At 38.5% G+C, this 24,565-nt stretch overlaps 1 protein-coding gene across 4 annotated transcripts in view; it reads right to left on the reverse strand.

The window, feature by feature from the left end:
* The window catches only part of RAD51B (RAD51 paralog B), a 390,159-nt gene extending 368,735 nt beyond the window's left edge, over positions 1 to 21,424 (reverse strand). For 2 of the 4 annotated variants that reach the window (XM_030240691.2, XM_030240693.2), the window contains exons 1-7: positions 21,113 to 21,261; positions 20,348 to 20,441; positions 19,402 to 19,515; positions 18,160 to 18,276; positions 12,632 to 12,768; positions 9,921 to 10,040; positions 8,515 to 8,698 (exon numbers count right to left, since the gene is read on the reverse strand). In XM_030240691.2, coding sequence (XP_030096551.1) covers positions 8,515 to 8,698; positions 9,921 to 10,040; positions 12,632 to 12,768; positions 18,160 to 18,276; positions 19,402 to 19,515; positions 20,348 to 20,441; positions 21,113 to 21,153 — 807 coding nt within the window. In that variant the 5' untranslated portion in view covers positions 21,154 to 21,261. The other 2 variants (XM_009101983.4, XM_018907532.3) reach the window with 2 other exon arrangements.
* Between the last annotated feature and the right edge of the window lie 3,141 nt (positions 21,425 to 24,565).

The raw sequence follows: 24,565 nt of genomic DNA on the forward strand, positions 1-24,565 counted from the left end.
AAAGACAGGAATCCTTTCACCTATAAATTATGCAAATGCAGAAATACTCCTAGAGAACTTACAGTTTAAATAAAATCAGAGGACAAGGAAGAAGCACAAGAAAAAACTCAAAAAGCACTGAATACTCAAAACATAAGTATTTCTCTGCTGAGTCACAAATAAACCATTGGCCCAAAGGTTCAGGCAGTTCTTCATACAGTCAAAACAGTACATCTTGTCAAACCCCAAACTCCCAAGACAAGGCATAAAAGCCCATCAGTATAATTAACTGTTTTTTTCTACAGCACATGCGAAATAACAATGTGATAAGGCAGGGGAAAAAAACAAAACAAAAACATCCCAAACAAAAAGACCCCAGTATTTTTATACAAATACGGTATTTTTATTTTAGCAGTAGAACATCATATATAGGTATGATACTAAAACTAGAAAACTATAACCTAGATTAATCTATGCAAAGTTTATTGTAAAATGACACATAGCAGTTATCAGTGTTTAAAAGTCTCTCATTGAATAAAATGGTACAGTCTGTATGAAGTCTGGCTCTACTCAATAGTTACACAAAGAATCTGTAACAGAATGAATGATCATTTTTCTTGCAGAAACAGGTAAGCAGGGAGGAGACTGCAAGTAAACCATGAGATTAGAATTCAAAATCATCTTGGCAAGTCAGGAAAAATAACATTAGAAGGAGCAACTAGCTAAGCAACCAAGTCAGCAGATGCAGATTCAAGATTTTAATAATTGGTAAGTAAACAGCATCAGGTTGTTTCAAAGAAAGCAAACTGTGTTATGATGCATAAACATGAGGATGTCCTGTATGGCATGAGAAGAAATCCTTTTCCGTACCTAAACTTTGCTAGAGATTCATCTGGAATATTGTCTATTTCTGGACACCTCACTTAGAAGATTATGTCAATCAGCTGAAGGTAACCCAGAGAAGCGTAACAATGAGGGTTAGAAAATACAAGAAACTCTTTATTTACTTTGGAAGAAGTTTCTCAGAAATTCAAGTCAAGGTAGTTATGAGAGAAAGTGCCTGCCCTACTTCATAGCAAATATTGTGCATAATCATATAGCAGATCAAAAATAAAGCTGGCAATAAAATCTGATTCCTTTCAACTCCCTCTCCTATATGTTAACCCCGGTGTGCTCCTTCTACATAATTTCATCTGTGCAATTGTGCAGAATGATAGCTTTTGGCAAAGTCAATTGCACTGTAAAATGGAAAAAGCAATGAAGGGAATACTTTAAAAGAAAAAACAAACTGAATTCAAGTGTCATATAACTTTACCTCTTTCACTATACTTCACCACCACATGAAAACAGGAAACATTGCTCTACCATTTCTCATTCCTTTTCCTCAGCAGTAATAAACATTTTATGCTATAGATGGTCTAAAAAGGAACAGTGTCAGGCCATAAAGTGCATAAACATATATTCTCCAGGTACCTTTAAAAAAGAACACAAATGGCAGCAGTACTGATGGTAGTTATAATTGCATTTTAACCAGCCATTTTAAACTAAAACAAAGCTGTGTGCCTTCTGAGGATAATTTATAACAACCACATGAGCCAAAGCCATCTACCTTCATCATTCTAACAACACGTAACAGTTGAATTTACCCCCTTTTATCAAAAATGATTTTTGCTCAATACTGTGGAGTGGAAGAATAATTGAAACAAACAGTTGCCAATAAAAACTGAGTTCATGAAGTTTCAGCAAGAGCAAAGAAAGAACATTGCTCTATAAGTTCCCATTAGCCATCTTAGTTTCCCAAGTAAGCAACAAGAAAAATTAAAATTCGTGCCAAATCATGTGAAATTCTGACATTTACTTTTTAAGCAGGTATTTGTAAAAAATAAAGGCTAACATTATAATACCTAATTTTAAAAATCCAAAGCCATGGACTCAGTTCTGGGCATGAAAGTACTTTGTAGGAATGTGCCCCCTGTAGACAAAGTGACAAGATTATCCTTTGTCTCCTAGAAAAGGAAAAAAGCCCAGAAGTTTCTCTCCTCAATTAGGTGAAAAGACACCTCATAGGACCTTGGAGACTTCACCTCAAACTTAAGGATAACTAACTGGACAGGAGCCAAAAAGTCCCACCTAAGCAATTTACTAGAAAGAGAAGAGAACAAAGAAACTAATCACTTTTGTGAGGTGTTTTACCAGGAGCAAGAACCTCTTGCTCTGGCTCATTTTTTCTCTCCAAAGAGCTTGTTATTTTGCCTTTTATTAAAACTTTTCTGTTTCCAACACTGCCACAGAAGCCATCCTGCTGATTTTACACCATCTGAGGTTGCTGAGCTATCTCAGGTGTGATACAAATCTCCAAGAGCTTATAAGACCTGGCTCAAGGAGACCCTATATCAGTGCTTCTAAGTACAACACGGTATGAAATCTTAACATCATAGAATGGTTTGGGTTGGAAGGGACCTTAAAGATCATTTAGTTCCATCTCCTCTGCCATGGGCAGGGAACTTTCTGCTAGATAAGGTTGCTCATCCAACCTGGCTTTGAAAACTTCCAGGGATGGTACATTGCAACTTCTCTGAGCAACCTGTTCCAGTGCCTCATCACACTCATTTCACAAACTATTTGTTCCTTAAACAGATAAAGCACACTGAACAAGGTTAGGTACTCCTCTTTAAACCAAAAAAGATTATGTTTGAAACCAAAAGTTCTGATACAGAACTTCTCACACGCATGCAATTTTCTAATGTTGTTCAGCTCACCATTTAATGAGGATATGAGCACCAACATGAATTTTGGTGCAGGGGAAGTGAAACATCTTGAAGAGAACAAGAATTGTTTTGGTTTTTTTTAAATGAAAGTTAGTTTTGGAAGTAATCTTTGTGACTTAAACAAATTAACTACTGTTTTCTGTGGCTCAAAACAAAGGCAGGTCCACTTAAAGATTCTTGGTTTCATACAGAAGAATAAAGTTAGCACACTGTTCAATATCTACATTATTCTAAATATTATACTTCTATGGATAATGTTCACAGTATGATTAGCATAAAACACTGGGATCTTTTCATCTTATTGAGTTTATCAGAAGACTACTGTGTTTCTCCAAGCACCTAGTGAATTACATCTAATAAAATTCTGCAAGTTCAAATGTTCTACTGTGTCTTCTAATCAGTCACATTGTTCTAACTTTCATGCTGTTACCTAGAGCAATACACAAACTTCCTGGAACAAGCAGCAGCCCTGACTGAAAGGAGAACTACATTATTACTTAAAACCTGAGCAAACAGATGGCCAGGAGTTCAGTGTGATTATGTAGATACAGGAAGATACTTCTATTAGCAGCTGGAAAGGTAGTCAAGTTCACCTATATACATAAACCCAAAATATGCTTAAAATTTGAGTGACATAACACTGTACATAAATACCAGCAGCTTAACAGAAAAGGACACATACTTTTCTATGGAATTCTCACCACTAGAAACAGTCTGAATCACATCTGGCCTGAATATGGCTAGTTAAATTCCGGAAACTCAGTTCCAAAATATTTTCTTCTGATAACATTAACTCATTTAATTTCCCACTTAACATTTAACTCCATTAAAGAAACACATGATTCCATGTGGTGTAACTTGTAAGAGATTTCTCTTTCTAGAAAACTTCAAAGCAGAACCAATTCTCTAAGTTTTGCAAGTAAAGTTTCTTTTATTCTAGTTTTAAATAACCTGTAAAGATAATTCAATTACAGTTTCTGTAACACTGGTATTAAACAATTTTTAATAGCTAAGAATAAAAACCAAGTTTGCTTTTCAGTAGCTTTACAGTCCCGATATAGACAAAATAACCTGAAAGCCTAAAGTATCCCCATAATTTTGGAAAAGTCATCATACAGCGCTGTTACACGATGTAATAACAAATCAACTATGCACTTTTACCAAACTCTATACATATGTAATTCAAAGGGAACTGGCATCTAAACAACGTTTCTTCAGGAATCTTTTCTTTTGGAATCTGTTTTGCATTCCATAAACTAATATTTTCAAGTATCAGAACAGCAACAGCTGAAGTGCAGAGGAGGTGACAAGCAACCATCTATGTGGAAAGAGAATAAAAAGAAGCAAGAATGAGGCCAAATGGGAATACTTGATTATAAACAAAAAGAAAAGTAACAGCTTAAATATTCCCTCTGTGCCAACAGAACTACTTCAGTTTTGAGACACTTTACTGCAGGAAGATGAGACAATATAAGTAAACACACTTAATGAAAGACAGCAGAAAAGGCACTGCAGATGTGAAGTAATTTCTCCATATGAAGTGATTTTGAGACAAAAAAAAACTTACTCATCCTAAAAGCAAATATACACTTAGCTAAACATTTGGCTTTCCAAAGTCAATGAAAATGTTGGGTATAAGTTTAAGGAGCACAGTGACTGTGAAGTACTGAAACTAAAACCTATGAGATCAGTGTGAAAAGAAAATTGACTGTTACAGATCTGTTGTCATAAATATTAAGTGTAGTTTTAGTTTTTAAATGGAGCATGTCGATTCTAAATGGGGAAAAATATTACCTGTGGAACCTGTGGGCTTCTTGAACTACTGTTAATTTATTTAACATAGAAAATAAAAGCATTGGAGAATAATTACATAAGGTTTGTCTTTCATTTGCTCTAAAAAACTACCCATGAGAGATTAAAGTCTCTCATCCTAAGTTACTTCATATTTTCAGAAAGAACAAATAAAAAACACATCATACTATGATACATTTGCTGGTAACAATAACCTAAATATTGATCATAAAGGACTGCAAGTGCTGTAATTTGATTAGCCTCAGGGTTTTAGAAAGCACATTTCATCATCAGTCTCAATTGGACATTTAAAAGAATGCTTAAAGCAGTTTGGTTTTGCAACCACCGCCTCTGGAGTACTTTTTCACAGAGATGTCTAGCCAGCTTCACTTATTTTCTGAAGTATTAATGACTAGAAAAATCAGAGTCTATGAACAACAAATTTTATAAGGTAAATACCTAAATCTCAACAATAATTCTTGTCATATTGGGTTTCAGTTTTAGCTCTTTACTGAAAAGGAGACATCTCTCAACTAGCACAAACACTGAATTACTTTCACCAAATACCATCTACCAATAATATACAGCTTCCTGTGAATCTGGAAGAAGAGAAGAAAGAAAATCCAAAGCATGTTTTACTTACTTTCTTTTGTGAAAGGCTAAGGAAGTCAGGAAGCTACATAGGAAACATATAGGACTGATTACTGTTGCTTAAATGTGTAATCTGGTAGACAGCATCCACACACATTGGAAGAGAAGACATTCAGATCCAAATGCTCTCAACTACAAGGTGATCTATTAACATATAAAAGTAACAAATTTTTCATATAGATTTCCATATTCACTGAATTTAAAAAAGAAAGGGGATTTTATTTCATTGATAATCAAGCTGTCCTTCTCAATTTCCAGGAATTGCTTTTGATCTGACTGCCTAGTTCCAACCAAACCTGGGAGAAAAAAAGTATATTTTGGTTACAACTCTGTGCAGGAAAGGGAAAAAGGGACACTGCTATGTAGTGCCCCATGGAGACAAAAGCTTCAGAGACTGTTCAGTCATCAGTAGGGCTGCCAGGTCCGCTGTCAATCAGCCATAAGTGAACTAAACCTTGTGCTGCCTCTTGCCCTGGCATCACCGCAAATGCCTAGAACGGACCTGGGCTTACTGGTAAGTTACAAGAAAAAAAAAAAAGATCTAAAAAGGCAATCAGGCATCATACTTCACTTTTTGAGAAACAACTTAAGCTTTACTAATGTCCATAAATGAAAAAATCCATCAACTTTGTTTTCTTTGTACTTTACAAACAACAACAAAAAGAAGCAAAAAACCTCCAACAACAAAAAATTAGGTCAAGCAAAAAATGACAATCACAAACCATGTTCACTAGCTTCATTCAGTGGCTAAGATGGTACCATTCAATTAATATGCTTCTTACTTTTTTCTCATCTCGAGACATGGATTAAGTCTTCATTTACTGTAATTGTTTTAAATTTTACACTGAGGATGGCAACTGCTACTTTCCAAGGAGCATCTATATATTGTCCTGGACTCAGTACAAATTCCTTGTTATTAGTAATGACCCTATCCTCACAGTATCCTCTCACTGAACAGCTCTGCCCCATTTTACAACCTGAAAATAGAGGTGCAGAGAAGCTAATGAACAACAACCATCAGTTTTGGTATAACCAAGATCAACTTTTTTTCCAAATACTTCATACCATATAGAGAGAGCTACCTGGGTTTGAAATAACTCCCCTGAGTTTAGTAGAAACTATGAGCCCTAGACACTTTTGCACGTCCAACTCAATAACCTGACACCACAAACATAATTATAAACAGTTAGAGAGTTTATAATGCCAACATAAATAACTGCATTAAAATCCTTTTAACTTCACTGTAACATGGTAGCACAGGTTCCAATCTTAACCCTATTTGAACCCATTTCCCTTTTAGGAAATGGGGGTGGAATGCCCACTTAAATATACTCATGATAAGTAGCTATTTATGTTTAGTAATGCATTCCAATGATCAATTAGTCCAGTAAGAACACGCTCCTTATTTGAAGTCTGACCTTGCTTAATTCAGCTTCCAACCACAGAACTGCGGTACACCTGTGTCAGCCAAAAAGAGCTTTTATCAAATACCTCTCCACTGAGTAGGTGCATATTGACTACTGAAGAAGCCCTTAACATTTCCTTAGCTAAGCTAAACAAAGTAAGCACCTTATGTCTTCTTCATTAAGGCTGCTCTCCCCATTCATCTTCAAGGTTGTTCTCTGGAAGCTGCTTTTTCACCACCCTCTCTGCACTGCCAACATCAGATGTACTGCTCCAATAAGAGTTATGGCTGATAGCTCCTAATTTCCAATTCCCTTGTTCAACTACTCACAGTTTTTCACTAGACCTTTAGTTACAGCCAAAAGGATTGATTTCAAGTTCAAATCCTATCAGCCTCAGATTGAATCTCCCTAATTGTTGCCCAATTTAGCATTTAGTTGCACTGATTGTGCCATGAAGAGCTACATTCATGTGTCCAGTTTATTAGTGATCTAAATCACCTTGCAACCTTACTAATGTCCTTAGTCCCATATTTATATTTACTATTTTCTAGGTAAGTAAAAACATCTGAAATAATGCCAACACAGTTATTTACAGTGAGAACCTCAGATTCTCTGTAAGGGAGGTTATTGCAACACATGGAACAGCAGACTGATTTTGCAGTATGTACCAACACTTGCAGATGCATAACACACTCCAGCCTGAAATGTCAGAGATTCAAACCCAGCTCAGCTTCACCATTTCTGTGAAGGTGGAGGGCAGGGCAGGGGCTATCTAAAGGAGAAGAAAATGGAGAAATATAGAAAAATAGCATCTTCTCATAAAATTTCTCCCCTTTCTCAAAGGACTGCAAAATATCAGGGTGTACATTATTACACACAATTCTTTCCCTGCTTTAGAAACAATCACTATCAACTTTACTGGGTGCACTGACTGGGATGCTATCTTTTGTACATGAACTTTAAAGGCATTTAGGCAGGGTTTAATCTTCTCCATTAGAAGTCTTTAGAAGTCACATGGCAGAAGGAAATCCATTCCTCTGAAGTTACATCAGCCAGTTCCACACTTCTTATTTCTGATGTGATAGTTTCTGTGACCTCAGGAGCATCAGTGACCAGCCTTACTCACATTCCTACCTCAGCTTGCCTCTTACACTGGAGTGGTGAGTAGGTTACCCATACCAGGAAATACTTTAAAGAGTTGAGTTTCAATGATATCTTTTGAAATTACTCTTTGTAGATCACATGATAAACACACACAAAAACACATATACATAGTTTACATCTTCTAAAGCACTTTTCAATCAGGTCTACCCAGTCCTTGCACTGAGTGTCCATGTCTTCCTTTGTATTTCATGGGCAAATCTACAGACAAGGATTTGCTGAGCTGTTACCTTCCCTTCTGCAGGAATTAGCATACATTATCAGCCACAAAAGGAATTCACACTGTTCCAGAGCATAAGCCTTTTTGAGATTCTATTAACTTCATTAAAAGAAAAAGAGGCAGAAAAAAACTTCACCTACCTAGAGCATGCATTAGGTAGAGTGACAATGCAGTACAATGGAACCATCAGGATAAACAATATTTAATGGCAAGAAAATATAGGATTTAAGGGAAAAAAAACAAACCCAAAACCAAAGCACCGAGACAGGTGGAGACTCTAATAATTTCTTATTTAAAGTCCCAAATCAACAAATAAAAGTAATTCCTAAGAAATGTTAAAAAAACAATCAAAAACCCATAGAAGAAACACATCAAGCAGAACCATTACTATTCTTCTATTTCCCAACTATATTCCAACTGGTACCTACCTAAAGATTCCTGCTAGAATCATTGTCTGGTTTCTTCTTCCTGTCATTCTCTTTCTTCTCTATTACTTGATATTATAAGGCAAAAACTTAGAAAAGGAGGAAGAACTTACTGGTATTGAGAACTCCTCTGCCAAGTACTTCAACACTGATGCTCCTCTAGTCAAAAAGTTACTTCTCTCTGCCAGATTGCCCTGAAGTTTTGTATCAAACTCCTTTCTGACAACTGAAGCAACAGAGTCAATTATTACAAGTTTAACCTTCTTCAAAATAATTTCTTCTTCCAAAGACATAATCCTAAAACAAAAAAAAAAAGTCATGGATAGCATTATTTACACAAAAGAACCATTTTGAGATTTTTAAAATAAAGATTCCTTTAATAAGCTAAAAGTCAGTCCATCTTTTTCCCTCCCCACACACCACCTCCATTAACATCTGCATGTATTAAAGAGACTGGGAAAAGAATCTAAGGCTCAGTGGGCCCAAGGCAGGACCTCTCTACAAGAGAGTTTTGGAAGACCTCTGACTAGCAACAATATGCTGTACAACCCCTGAATGGCAGACAGCAAGTAAAGTGGCATTGAAACTGTGCCTCACTGAGGTCTTCCAGCACTTCAAGGGGACTTGTAAGTAAGAGGGAGAGTGACTTTTTAAAGAGCAGATAGTGATAGGACTTTAAACTAAAAGAAGAGATTTAGATAAGAATTCAGAAAGAAATACTTTACTCAGTGGGTAGTGAGGCACTGGCACAGGTGCCCAGAGAAGCTGTTAATGCCCCATTCCTGAAAATGTTCAATGCCAAGTTAGATGGGGCCCTGAACAACCTGACCAAGTGGGTTCTATCCCTGCCTATGGTGGCAGGTTTGGAACTAGATGATCTTGAAGCTCTCTTCCAACTCAAGCCATTCCATGCTTCTTTAATATGCTACGAGCTGTTCTCTGATAAAGCTGTATTAGAAGAAAAAACTAATCTGATAATAATTCTCCCACTAACATAAAACACATGATGCTAAAATACAACTTCATTAATTTTCATAACAACATATGTTCACAAATTAACATAAAAAAAACCATGACAATACAACACCGCACTCAGGCTGATGACTGCTAAACAACTTCTCCCTCCCACTGCTGGAGGTATCCCCATCCTCCTTGAAGTAAACTGCTTTGGAGGAACAAACTCCAATTTCATGGAAAATGTAGCTCTTATACTATGGTCTCTCCACAATCCAAGAGAATACCTGTCTCATGAACATTCCCCTTTAAAGGCTTACAAGAATCAGATTACATAGAAATTGTCTATCAGAAATTAAAAAGCATCAAGTGGATTAGTCACATACTATGAAATTATAAAAGCAATGTCAATCTTCCTGTAACAATGTTACTTTGTTGGAGATCATGCTGGTATCCACGTGAAAAGGTCTCAAATTAATTATTCTTCATAAAAATTTGATACAAAAAAAATTGCTTTAGACAATCCAGTCAAAATTGTCTTTTCTTAAAGTCTAGAAAAGAATACCTCTTCAGCACACTGCAACAGGTCAGCTCTCTGTACAGGTGGATGCTACGGGTCATGCAGAGCAGCTTTTCATCTGAGTCATAATAAGCAGGGAATCTGTTTGCTGCTATCTCAATCAACCTATTTAAAAAAAACAACAAAAACCAGAAGGCATAATATTGCAAAAAGAATAATGCAAGATAATAAGGCATCAAGTATTCAGAAAGCAAACACAGTAAAGCTCTGAACAATAAGCAGATACCAACTAAGACTGGAAATCTTTTTAAAAGGAAAAGCATACTGTATCAGTCAGAGTGAAACAGGGGAAGTCAGAACAGTTAGGTTCTGTTTCCAGTGATGCTGAGTCAGTGGTACACTAAGGAAAGACATCATCTGTATGTATGCAAAGAAAGGGCATATCTCCTCTAGAAGGAAAGTTTACTTACTGAGTAAGTTCTTCAAGTTTTATACCAGAGATTCCACTTAATGACCAAGCATTTTCCTATTCTAATTATTTTATGTAAATATTCATTTCATTTAAATAAAACTACTCTCCAACTCTACTATCTTCCTTTTCACCTTTACCTTGCACTGAAATCAAAGACTGGGCTTTGTGTCACCAAAGAAATCTAACAAGCTGGTTAGAAACAGAAGATCCATTAGACAGAAAATTTTTTCCACAAAAAAAATTTTAATTTTTAGTAACAAAAAATACTTAATTGTTTATATTTTAAGCAGACATATCCCACCACCTATAGCTTGAGAAGAGTGGCATCTAGTGGATTATACTTGTTATCTCTCTTCAAACTTAGGCTCATTTCATTAAAACACAAAGTCAAAGAGATTTTAGGGATAACAAATTTAAAACCAGTTTAGAAAGAGAGCTCAGGAGATTTTGAGGCAACATCCTGTTCAACATAGTGCCAGCTATGAAGTCAGAACAAGTTACTTGAGTCCTTATTTCAGAAGCCTTCAAGGATGGAGGCAGCACCACCTCTCTGGGCAAAGCTTTTTCACCACAAAGGCATTTAGGAATTGTAAATCTTCTCCATATATCAGCCCAGAAATGAAGCTCAATGTATGCCTGCTGCCTCCCAGCACACACCCCTGTGCCATCTTCTTCAGGCCTCTTCACTGGCAAGGGAAGGCTACTGTTAGATTGCCCCAATGCCTTCTCTCCACTCAGCTGAGCAAGTTCTTGGTCTCTCCACAAATGGCAAATGCTCCAGCTCCGAACCACCTTGGGAAAAGTGGATATGCACCTCCCTGGCCCTGATAGCTCAGCTCCTTAGAGGATGCAACACACAAAGTATAAGATATAGTCAGTCTGCTGAAATTGTGTTTATCATTTGCAACTGATCAATACTAAACATGATTAAATAGATAAATATTCTCATCCTTAATAATATTATTTTTGCCATGTTTCATTTCTACATTCTATTCCATTTTCAGCAGATTCAGTTTCATCTGCATCTGCTTTCCTTTTCTTTAGCAGTCATTTCTAAGTGGCAAGTTTTAACTCACTCTTTAGGTCCTATCTTTTTTTACTATTTACATTTCAGGGACCTGAAATAAAACTTTAGTGGTGTGTAAGGAGGAAGCACAGTACTTTACAGAGCCATTGCTTGAAGCTTTTTTTCTTTGATATACTACCCTTCAAACTTCTGTGACATTAGCTTGACAAAAAGCAGGGTTTGAAATCCCACCTTCTCATCCACGATAACTTGCAATGAATAATCAATGGAAATACATTTACCTTAATACTGCAGAATTGTGCCATGGCTAAAGCTACTAAATCATCTGAAATATATAAATTATTTCACTGAACCTCTTTCTGCCCATTTTTCTACACAAACAAGGATGAGACTACTGTACTTCCTGTCCTTCCCCAGACCCTAAATAACTTTTGAACTTGCTCATTCCAAACAACAGGGACCAAGGAATTAAAATCTCAAAAACATCAAAGCCGCAATGTTTAGCAAAGCTGGTAATTAAGTAAAATAAACTAGAGCTTCATTTAGTGAAACACTGCAGGATTATTTCAACAGTTAATGAGACAGTTAACATGGGAAGAACAGCAGCCAACACGTTTAACTCAAGCAATCCAGCACAGCACATCGATTCAGTGCTCGAGCACACCCAAGCGCACAGCCGAGCCATTTGGGTTGCATGGGCCAAGCAGGAGATATAAGAAGAACCAGAGAAGTTACAGAAATAAGGTATTACAGTACTGCATAGCTGCTAAGGATACAGGAGATGCAAGGTTACTGCAGAAGGGAATCAGAAATGCAGGAGGGTATTGAACAGAAATAGGATGGAAATCTGAAGGAAAATTGGCAACATCAGTCCCACTGTTCACTGGAAAACCTCCACTGCCTTTGTAATGAAAGTGCTGTGCCTTTACATCCTCTAATTAACATCCTGTTAATTCCACAAACCAAACTGCAAAGCAAGATTTCAAGTACAGGACTAATAAGACCATTTAAAAATTAAAGATCATGCCATCCACCTTGTCATACCAGAACTGGAATCTGCAACCTCATCCAAATTAGGAAAGCAAGCAAACCATTTTATTAAATTAATTTCATTGTCTGTGGAATAGCTGCATGTACCAGAGGAATGTTTAATAATTAACATCAGTATTTAAAAATGCACAATTATTGCTCAGAAAATATTTGAAAGTTCCAAGGTGTGCTAAGAAGTCCTGTGTATTTTAGAATTTTGCATCTTACCTTTCAGCACTGAATGCAGATTCTGTGTCAATGTATATAACAGCCCCATCTAGTCCTCCCATGCTTACAGGCAGCGTAGCCAGAACACTTAACATGATACAAAATTGAGTTTTGCCACAACCTGGTGGGCTAGTTATCTGGAAGGAAAAAGATTAGGAATATAACATTCATTTCACCATAGTTCTACTTTTATCTAAGTCCCATCAGCCAGTGCTCCCCCAGTTCTGCTCTTTCAGTTACCAAAGGAGACAAGAGCCATGAAAAGACAGAGCATAGCCCACAAAGAACAATTTGCAGTTACTCTTGGATCTGTACCTTGCAGATAAATTCATTCCCTGAAGAATAAAAAAGCTTTTCAGACAGAGCATTATGCTTATACTTTCTTTGACAGAAGAATATACTTACCTTTCAAATTTGAGGTCCCCTACTCTCCCCCTCACCTCACAAGATCTTCCCTAGAGACACCTAGCTCTCTTCCATCTGTCCCTGTGCTACCTTGTAAAACAGAGCAGAATTAAAAGTTCACAGTTGACATTCACATGTCATCAATGGCTTTTAGAGCTGAATACTAAGTCCAGAGCTATTGAGTTCACAGACATAAACACCTCCTTAAAAATCATCATTACCTTGGTAAAACCAGGTCTCTCCTAGAAATCACAAGGGTAACTGCTTATTTCCTATAAAGAATGAATGTTCAATATGAACCACATATATACATAAGACAGATTTTATCTGCCCCAGAGACTACACTCTGCACTACGCAGTGTGTTTTTCCATTGATGTTAACTCCCTATTACCATATTTCAACACCAACACCATTCAATGATCTAGACCAGATCCACAAAGCTTCCACCTGTGCCCACTGAAAGCCCCTGTGGTGAAGCAGCATTCAAAAAGAGCATGCTCAGCTTGTATGAAAAGGTTCCAGTATAATTTTGAAGAGAAAAAAGATCCAAGGAAGACATTGTTTGATGAGATCACCAGTTTCTGAGAGCAGTATTTTTCTACTAGAGATGGCAGTCTGCTGTTCTTTATCAACTGCAGATCTTCCAGAGATTGTGTTTGAATGCTGGGCTCTGTGTTCAGATAATAGAAAGTTCATTACTACTACAGGGAGTCTTTGAATACAATATCACATTGTCACTGCTTCTGGGAAGGGAGATGATGAAATCATAAATACTAGGAGGGCCAAAAACCATCAAAAATAAAGTGACTCTAGGCAGTGAAAACAGTGATGGGTTCGTTCTTATGCTAGTAGCAACAAACTAATAATGCAAGGCGTAAAAGCAAGCCTCTCCAGGTAAGCTGAACTGTAAAACAAAGCATGCTGTTTCAAAACACCTAGTACTGCCAGAAAAAAGGCCTAAAACCAGAGCTATTGTTTTAAATTAAAAAACTTTACATGTACTTTTAAATTTAAAACCTTTACAATAGACAGACACTCAAAATCAAACTGATTTTTGAGATTATATGCACGACAGTTTGGTTTCAAGCACAAATACTTTCACCTAAAGATATTACAGTATTGCTGTGGTTTTGTTTTAAGCAGTAGCAGCATGACTTGAAGCACAGAAAATTTACAGGGTAACACTGAAGGATCACAATAGCTACAGTTAACAGTTGGTTAAAATCCCTTTAATCACCTTTGTCTTTTAACAAGGCCTGAAAGTCAAGCTATATCGATCAATCTACTTAAAGCTGTAATGCAAGAGAAGCAATAAATCATTTTTGTTTAGAAGCCCACACTGCATTTGGTGAATTACAGATCAGGAATCAGTAATTTATGCAATTATCCGTTCCCCAGCCAGTATACTTAAATTACAAGCTATCATATCAGCAATATCTGCCACAATTTAATGTGAACCCAAAGCATATATAAAAAGTACAGAGGCAATACACATTCCTTAGACTGTGCTTGCCAATGAATCTCACCAGTTGTTCCTTGTTAAAAAGAGGACTCCAAATGAATGAGGGGAGGGCATCAATCCAGTTTGTGAAATTAAAATGTTTGGACAACAGTGATGATACTATAAAACCATCTGAGGATATGAGCATCATATCCGAGAAAATGAGGGAACCTTGCAGTACAAGGCAGCAAGCCAATGGAATAAGAAAGCATTTGTTCCCAAAAACAACCATACTTCATGTTTAATCTGCATTCCTTTAAAGGGCCTTAACACAGGCTTTTAAATAATCCACAGAGAAGGATTTTACAAAACTACAACATTTTATTGTAGTTACCACTGGTTCAGCAAGTGTTTAGAACAACAGAATCCTACTTGAAATACCTCTAATAAATTTAAATTATATGTCTGGAAAAACTTGTTTGGTTTATTTTACTCTAAATTTGCTCCGAAAAAAAAATCATCCAGATAGAAACAAGAAGACCAAAACAGTTCTTTAAAACATTTTATTAGGCAGAGATAAATTATTTTTAAATAAATTATACACTATTTTCTCTGGCACATCTGTACAGTTTGAATGAAAACACAAGGAGCTAATTCTTCATCTAACAGAAGATTAAACTCATCAATATTCAAAAAAGGAACTATTTTAATTCTTCCTCATAAAACTTGGACAAAAGCTCTGACCACAGAATTTCAGCTATGATTTAGTCTCCAATATAAAAGCTAATAGTGGCTTGGAAAAAAAAAATGGTCTGAGACAGTGTAAAGCAAATCAAATCCATCTGGCACTCAAAAAGAAAGGAGATTTGGCCATAAAAAGATACCACCACAAGTCTTAATCCCTCTGATCAGGTACTCAAATTCCAAGTTTCCAGCCACCCTCACTGCTGAGAAAAGTAACAGAAAGACAATTATTTAGCCCTAGCAGTCAGGAATTAAATGCTGCATTCAGCATACTTTTGAAGAGAACTTCTGTCAGAATTAAAATATTTGTCTAATTCAAAAATGCCAAAAGACAATCTACTTGTCAGTCACACTCCAGTGAATTGTAAAAAAGCAAATTAAAATTGTTGAATCCTAAAATCACTCAAATCCAAAAATAAAAAAAACAAACCTGAAAGTGTTCACAAGCTGCAGTAGAGCATAAAAGCAGCAGAAGCACAGCATCAAACCAGCTGCAGCAGTAAATTGATAGCTTTCTACTAAAATTTCACCTAGCAATCCTGGTGAACACTCAGTGCTGCCAACCTTTTAAACTACTTTAGATCTCAAAACTCTTGAAAGAAGCTTTTTAAAATCCCTAGAACCAGGCTTTAAAAGAAAAGAAGATCAGTTTCTGTATGCTTAATGGTTATCTGCCTTTTTGTTTCCTGAAAGACCCCTAATAGGTGCCCTAACTGCTTTCCACACTTAATACCTAGAAGGCAAATAAAAAGCAATACACTATTTTATTTTTTCGTGGACACATCTAATCTTTTGAGCTATGCATCATATTTCTGGATCCTACCTAGTTATCTCTGTATTATTTCTGACTAAATAGTTATGTATCATTCACTAACCAAGCTCAAGGTGCAGGTGGAAGGGCTTGCAGTTCTGGTCTCATCCACTACATGTCTTGTACAGATGTCAATGTCTCTCTACCATGGTGAGATCTCCCACTGTAGAGAACTACATCAGGCAGGTCCTTTCATTTTTAACCAAAATATCATTGAATACAAAAATCACATTCAGGAGCTTTTTTCCAGAAGAAAACTTAGAAGTGCAATATTGTCTTTCCTAGTGCTGTGCTTTTCATTTACATTCAGATAAATGTCTGGCCTATCTTTGAATACACTCATTCCTCCCTAACTAACTTTAAGTACAAGGATACATAGGGACTATGACTATTTTTAAAATACAGTTTATCAAAAATTAACTTATAAAGGCTAAATATTCTAAGAAAACACTGAGGAGGAATATTCAACCTGAGTAGTGTGACAATTAACCAGGCTAAGAAGTGTACAAAATATATAGCTCTGGAAAATCAAGCACCTACATTAACTTCCTCTAGAGCATTATTTTATATCATCTCAGGAAAATTGTATTTGGCATCCAACTTTGAGATCAACTGCTTGCAGAGCTTACTTTGAAATTAAATTTAAAACACAACAAAACCAACATAAAACTTAAAGGTCAGCTAAACTCCCAGCATGTTAACCACTGCTTTTCCCAGATCTCCCTTTGGAGCAATGCCAAGAACATGGCAATCAGCAAGCCTGAGTTCTATTACTGCTCTAGAACCATTCTACATGGTCTTCAGGCCAGAACCCTCAGCCAGACTGCACTGATTGCTGAATGACAGCCCCATTTAGGATAAAGAACAAAGACAAACATTTATGACACTGTTATTTGCAGGCTCATAAATTAACCATGTGGCTCTCAGGACCCAAAAAGATCACATCCACTTGTTCTTCACATCACTTGTTTTTTTTTTCAGCAGAAAAAAAAACCCCATATTCAATATTCCAAATACTTAGGCACCACTCCCAAGCCACTCACAAGCTCAAATACAAATAATCCTATCATGGAAAAGACCCATTTCTATCCTATTTCTTGCTCCTGCCTCTGCAGCAGTGGCTCTGCATTTCAACTAAAGCACAATTCAGAAGTTTAAACAATGTAAGCACGTGAACAGCCATTCCCTGACTCCAGTGAGGAATGGGTAGTGGACCACTCAGAACTCCTGGGAAGCTAGATCATAGCTGCAAGCAAGCATCATTTCTTTTCAAACACAGACTGTGCTATTTCATTAGCTGACCACATGAACCATAATCCAGAAGAAAAGACGAAGTCCAGCCACTAATTTGCTGATGAAAGAAAAATCTTTAGGAACCAAAAGCTCATCTCCTGCTGAAGGCACTATGCTCAATAGCAGCACATTTACAATCTCAGTATTACATGTATTGTGACTACATATACTTCCTACTATATAGGAACAGCTCTTCTTCAAAGAAACAGAATTCAGCAAGTTGTTTCTCCCAGAATTTAAAGACTTGCAGTATACCAGTTCTTAAGTTCTTCTAACCTAAATTTCTTATAGCTAGGCCTAGATATGAAGAAAATATTAATTCTGACAGATCAATTTAAGTTCATGGATGCATTCTTAAGCATTTTTATGGTGCATGCATATTCCATGCATGGTGCATATTCCATTGTCTACAAAAAGAAATACTCAGAATCTTTACAAACTAACCTTTAAAAACCCTCATTATATAAGAGATTCTAGAGCAGAAACTGTTTAGTTTCAACTTAGTGTTGCTTAAACTCTAGTATGTTTTAAATCACTGTTAGATTTTGTAAGTCATTTCTATCAGAAATAAAAATCAATCTAGCTTGATAACAGGATGCATAAAAAAGGTATTTTCTTCAAAGTAAGATTTTCGTAACTTCTCATTTTTATTCCTCTAGTGTGACATTTGCCACAGAAGACAAAGAAAAACACTTGGCAAGGCCTGTTCTCATCCACACGTTTTTGTGTATCTTGTGTTTGAAGCACCTGAACACAAGACAATCCAACCTATCTGTGACTTTTGACTTCAAGGCAGAATGCTCAACTAAAGTAAAATATATTAAACAAGCTACCTCTGTGAGGGATCCACAAGGCACTCCACCATGCAGGACTCTATCCAAACTATGAAGCGTGGTGGATAAAAAGGCTGAAGAAGGATTGACAGACTTCCTTAGTTTCATTTCATAAGCCTACAAAAGGAGAGAAGACAGCAAAAGAAAACAAGCATATCAGAAAATTCTGTTTTTAATGGAAACAGGAAAATTGTTTTTGCTTTCAACAACCTGATATGACTTAACACTTGAGAGAGTGTTATGAGTGCATGAGAGAAGTACTATTATATTCAGCTATAGTCTGCCCTTAGCTCATCACCCTTCCTTGTATTTATATTCCATTTATAGCTCACAGAGTAAATTTAAGTATTTTTTCTCTCCCTTACCACAATACTAAATAATAAGCCCTTAATCATGATGCAACAAAAGTTGTCTCTGCTCCTATTCAACAAGGTTTGTTTGCAACCTGTAAAATTCCCTGATCAATGTTCATTTCCAATTTGCTAGCTTCAAATACATGCAGCAAAAGTTATACTAATTCTTCTATTAATAATTTTATTGCAACATATTAGTGAATTTAAAGTCTCACAGAATTATTCCTATAATTACTATGCCAATTACACATTTGGATATGGATTACTTTTTTAAGGAATAAAAAAGAGTCTGCATTGACTGAGGTCAGAAATGTCTATATCCTCTCTGTTCTAAAAGACATCTTTTCATATTAATTCTAAAAAGAAAAGAAAATGCTGCCACTGCATTGCAGCCAACATATTTCCTTCTTTCACCCTCCCCAGTTAGGCTACTGCAGCCTTAGGCACACCACAACTCATTTACATGGGTGGAAAAAGTCCTTCAGAAATTATTTTCAGGATCCCTTCAATTCTTGGCACCACTTTTATATCTAAACCAAATTTATACCAAAATTCTTATTCTTTGCTTGCAGTAAAAAAAAAAATTTCTTAGCTGCAGGATACATGCTATAAGCAATTTTTACATGCTGGATTGGCAGAGAGTATGACTTATTTCCCTACTGCACTCAGAACTGCTGCTGCAAGCCTGAACAGTCTCATGGGGCTATAATACCTAATAAATGTAACTGTATCAACCTAAAGTGCATCAAAGACCTACATTTAAAAATGAAAACATTATGTCATTGTGCAGTAAAACTGAGACAAGCCTCCCAGCTAAAAAGATGAGCGACAATGTTTAGCTTTTTACCAGATATTGTATCCAAAGCAGTATCAACACAAGCACACTCACTGTCTGCATCTTGGGAGCACAGGCTCGGCTGACTTTACAAAGAAGCTTCTGCACCTCATAGTAGCTCTGTCCTGTCACTTTCATGAGCTCCAAGAGGGAAAGACACAGGAAGTCCTGGAAGAATACAAGCAATTTAGAGAGCTCAACCTAGAAATCCAGGCTGGGGACTAAACTGATGCAATCTGTCCAAAATTAGTACATATTCCACAGGTTTAGCGAATCTCCCTTCAGATACTTTAACACATTGCTGAGGTCCTCTCTCAGTCATCTCTTCTGGAGGCTGAACAGGCCCAGCTCCCTCAGCCTTTCCTTGTAGAAGAGATGTTTCAATCCCCTCTTCATCTTCAAACCCCTTTGCAGGTCCAGCTCCAGGAGCTCCATGTCTCTCTTGTCCTGAGGAGCCCAGAACTGGACACAGCACTCCAGGTGAGGCTCATCAGGGCTGAGTGGAGGGCAGGATCACCTCCCTGGACCTGCTGGCCATGCTCTTCCTAATGCAGCCCAGGATGCCATTGTCCTTCGTTGCCACCAGGGCACATTGCTGGCTCAGGGACAGTTTGTTGTCCACCAGGACCCCAAGGGCCTTCTCTTCAGAGCTGCTTCAGTGACTTCCCTACTACACAGGGACAGTAAATACATAAAAGTTTAAATGTTTTAGTTAGGCATCCATGATTTTAAAGCTCTATTTTTACAAGGCAGCAGGCCAGGTCGAGTCTAAAATGCTCCCTACTTTGTAAAAAGTAAAGCTCCCTGTTAAATTAAACTCCCAAAAAGTGAACGCAACATGCATTAAAACAACACAGTCACACACACACAAAAAAAAAAAAAAAAAAAAAAAAAAAAAAAGAAAAAAACCACCAACCTACAAAAAACAAACCCACACCCAAAAACACCACCACCAATCCACAAAAAACCCACCCACCCACAAACAAAATAACTCTTTCACCTGACAGGTGGTGATCTGATAGCGACTCAGCCTTTCACACATTTCCTGAGACAACTGTGCTCTTCTTAGCTTCTTAGCAGCCATGCTTCCCAGTCTACAGGGCAGACAAAAAAATGTTTGAAAGATGATACTGTGTGGACAATTCCACTAACTCCCTGCTAAAGAATACATGATGTAATGTGATAGAGATTTCCCATATAAGTCGGTGTCACATTAAATTATACTATGAGTCTGAATACAGTTTTGTTAAATTACATCTCATTTTTGACCGTGTATGAGAACATACCAGTAAGAACAGCAATGTCTATAGGACAGATGTTTCTGGGACATAAGAAAGCTAGAAATTACATGGTCATGAGCTGAACAAGAACTCTTCATGCTATACTGCACTGGCAAGAAATAAGATGTCTGAATATTAATTGTAGAGCAATTTCAGTAAGCATTCAACCTAGAATATACACTGCTGGAATACAACACTCACTTTGGTGTCCCACCGACATGGAATTCTACTGCACAAAATGCTGTCCAGCCCACTACAATCCAAAGCACACACATATGTATGATTGACCATGTCGCTGTTTCACACGTATTATTTAGACAACATTCCTGTTATTAACTCATAAGGGTAAAACAAAGGTTTTTATAACATAGTAATATCGCAAATGCTTGCCATAACACAAAACTGCTACAAGTTTGCAGGTGCACAGGCCTCCACATCTTTGCAAGGCGGAAACTTTATTGCCCCACCTACAAAATTCTCCTTACACAGGAAGGAACCCCAAAGTTCCAGGCTCCCTCCGCCGCATCAGCCTGGCTACGTGGATGCGCCTGCAGCCGGAGACCCAGCCCGGCCCCCTTGGCCCCCGGCAGCGAAAACCGCGGGCACCACAAAACCCGCTCCCGCCGCAAACCAGCCTCACCCTGCGGCTGGGGGTGTCCCGCCGCAAAGCCGCCCCAGCCCGGGGCTCTCGGCCGAGCCGAGCTGAGGCGGGCCAGGCCGGGCCAGCCCCACCGCGGGAGCGGAACCGCGCTCCCGGCAACTTTTCAAAGGCGTCCCGAGGCGGGCGCCAGGGGACGGGCCCGGCGGGCAGGGCCTGCGCTCGCGGTTGGCTGCGCGCGAGGCACGCCGGGAGCAGTAGTTCCCGGGAGAGCGCGGTTGTGATGGCGGCAGCGCTGCCCCGGGCAGTGTCTGTGTGCGCCCGCTCAGGCCGGAGACTGCTGTCCTGTGCGGAGACTGAGGGCCCGGGGAGCCGTCAGCGTTCCTGCCGCCCGTGAACGTGAGCGGGCCCCCGGAGACGGGAGCCTTGCACGGCGCTCTTGTGCTGCAACGTAGGAATTCCTTCCGTCCTCTGCACAAAAGCGTCTACAAAACCCGAGAGTCTGCAGCATAGAGAGTGCCATGCACGCGGTCAGTTGTTAGTAAAGAATATTGACATGACGTCCTTGTCTTCATGTTTAGGGCTCACAGACACCTGGTCTGCTTCCTGCTGTGAGAGAAATGCCCCATAATGTGAATCACGGAATCAGTTAGGATGGAAAAGAGCTCTGGGGTATGGAGTCCAACCTATGACCAAACACCACCTTGTCACACCCTGGCTCTGAGTGCCACATCTACTCTTTCCTTAAACAACTGCAGGGACAGTGACTCCACCACCTCCCTGGACAGCCCAGTCCAATGCCAAATCACTCCTCCTGTGAAGAATTTCCTCCTAACATCCAACCTAAACCTGTCCCCTATGTCCTCCTATCCTGTTGGTTACCTGGGAGAGAGGCCACACCCCACCTGGCTACAGCCTCTTTTCAGGTGGTTGTGGGGAGTGATAAGGCCCCAGCCTCCTTTTTGCCACGCGAAACAACCCCAGCTCCCTCAGCTGCTCCTCACTGAGCTCAAGAACCTTCACCAGCTTTGTTGCCCTTCTCTGAACATCTCCCGTGCTTCCTGAATTGAGGGGCTCAGAACTGGACCCAGTTCTAGAGATGTGGTTTCACCAATGCCAAATACTAGAGAAGAATCATTTCCCTAGTCCTGCTGGTCACACTGTTCCCAATATAGCAAATTTCTGAATGTAACAGGGAGAAGCAGTCATCAAACATGACTGGCATGAATGTCTGTGGGGTGTGCTTTCCAACTCGTCTAGGTTATACTACAAAGTAGTGAACTTAGTACTATATAGAAGTTATCTGCATAATCTTTACAGTACTAAAAATAACCCAACTGAAGAAAAAATGGACCAAACTACCTTGGACATCTAACTGAGAAATTGAGCACTGGGAACTGCATGGCTGGGCTTTTGGCTATTCTGAAAAACAAATGCCACAGCGAAGCTGCAAACTGCAGAACACTTCAGCCACTCCTTCAAAAGAGTGAACAGCAGAAGCAGCAGGAAGCTATCTCAAAATGCCCAACAACCATAGTGTCAAAAATGGTCAGGGAACTCACACTTCTTTCATACCTTGAAGGGAGCTTACATGCTCAGAGAAGTCCAGAGGACTTAAGAAGCTGGGCAGGGAGTAAGCAGCCCATACAAAAGCAACTCAGAGCTTTAGTGAAGAGGTAACTGAACAGGGAGAGATGGCATGGAGGAAGAGCTCCTCCTAGTGTAGTCGGCCTTTTAAAGTTGACTTGAAAACAGTGAGTCACATCTGAGAAAAGCTGTCTAAGGAAAGGGAAAAGATGTCTGTGGCTGCAGTTTAGTTTCAATGAAAAAAGAAGGACATGACCATAGTATAACTTGTCATGAACTACAGTTTCCTCCTCAGCACAGGGGTGACAGAAGCCCTTCCTTCCCAGCAGAGGAAAGGGGAGTATTGCCTTAATGAGTTTTCTTTCCTCCCACAAACACATGAGGGCTTTCCCTTCACCTGCAGGCCAACAGGCTTCCTCTTCACTTTCTACACAAACAAAATATCTGTATTGAACCAGAGAACTGTTTTGGAACATTGAGCAAGGAAAGAAAATCTTACCAGCCAAGTACTTCAGAAAATTTGTTAGCAAAATCAATATAGCCAGGTGCCTCTCTCCTGAAAGTTCTTTGAATCTCATTTCTCAGAAGTGTCATGACTGTTCCCCTTCCCCAGTCTGCTTCTCAGATATGCAGATACACCTTCAAACCTGCTGTCAAATAATTGTGCATCATCTTCTCCGTGTAACTCAAGGGAGAGGATTCAGAGGATAACCAGAGATGTGTTCACATATGCTTACTCACTGTCAATGTTCTCAAGCAGCAACACAGCAGGCAGCATCACAGCTTCCATATGTTTGACTGGTAGCCACCAGGGAATCAGGACACTCTGCAAACTGCTCTGCTCTGTGACCTTGGTCAGGCCCCTTGACAACAGGGTGTCTTTTTCCACCTTGGCTTTGGTTTTCCCCATTTAGTCTGCAAACAGGGGAAGTAGTGCCAGTCCAATAGACTCATGTGTCAGGCATGATACAGCAAAGAACTATGCTAGTCTAAGCCTTTCACTGCTTCTGGAACTTAAAATAAGAAAGGATAAATAAAGCTGAGATAATTACTTTATAAGAACTGAGTTTCACCACATTAACATAAGAAGGTCATTTGAACTGGCAACACTGGAGGAAGAGTCACAGAAAGGCAGAAGTATAACAGTAACAACAAACGAGATCTCACAGAATCAAAAGGATCTAACATCAAGCACATCAATTAAAATTAAAAAGGGAATGGTGATTAGCAGTCTAAGGGGCAAGCAGAAATGGATAGAGTCTGATTGGAAGGACACATGATGAAATTCTTATCAGTTCTTACCCAAATAAATACTCAGTAGTTAATAATCTGCAATTCCCTAGAATTTAAAAGATAATGGTAAAATGTTTCCTTTCTGGAACAGATTTCACAGAAAAGTTTCTTCCTCAAACCCAAGACAGTCTTTTGTGAGCATTTTCAGATAATAGTTTTCATTCTGGAACATTTCAGATGATTCACATAATTGCTAACACAGTGTCAGCTCACTGATACTGACTACAACCCTCAGGTTCATTACTATTTTCCAACTATCAATTCTTTCCTTAAAATTAGCAGTGTTCCCTTACTCCTGTGAAAATGTCTCCCCAAAAGAGTCTACTCCAGCAGAATACAGCAACAATTCTGACTCACAAGGGTAATCCAGATATTCAGAGCAATTCCCCACCTTATGCTTGCTGACTAGTGTCTAATTAGTCTAATATATTCTTATTCCTTGGAGTTACCTACTTGATGC

The sequence above is a fragment of the Serinus canaria genome, chromosome 5 (assembly GCF_022539315.1).
Source record: "Serinus canaria isolate serCan28SL12 chromosome 5, serCan2020, whole genome shotgun sequence".
In the NCBI taxonomy this organism is placed as follows: Eukaryota; Metazoa; Chordata; class Aves; order Passeriformes; family Fringillidae; genus Serinus; species Serinus canaria.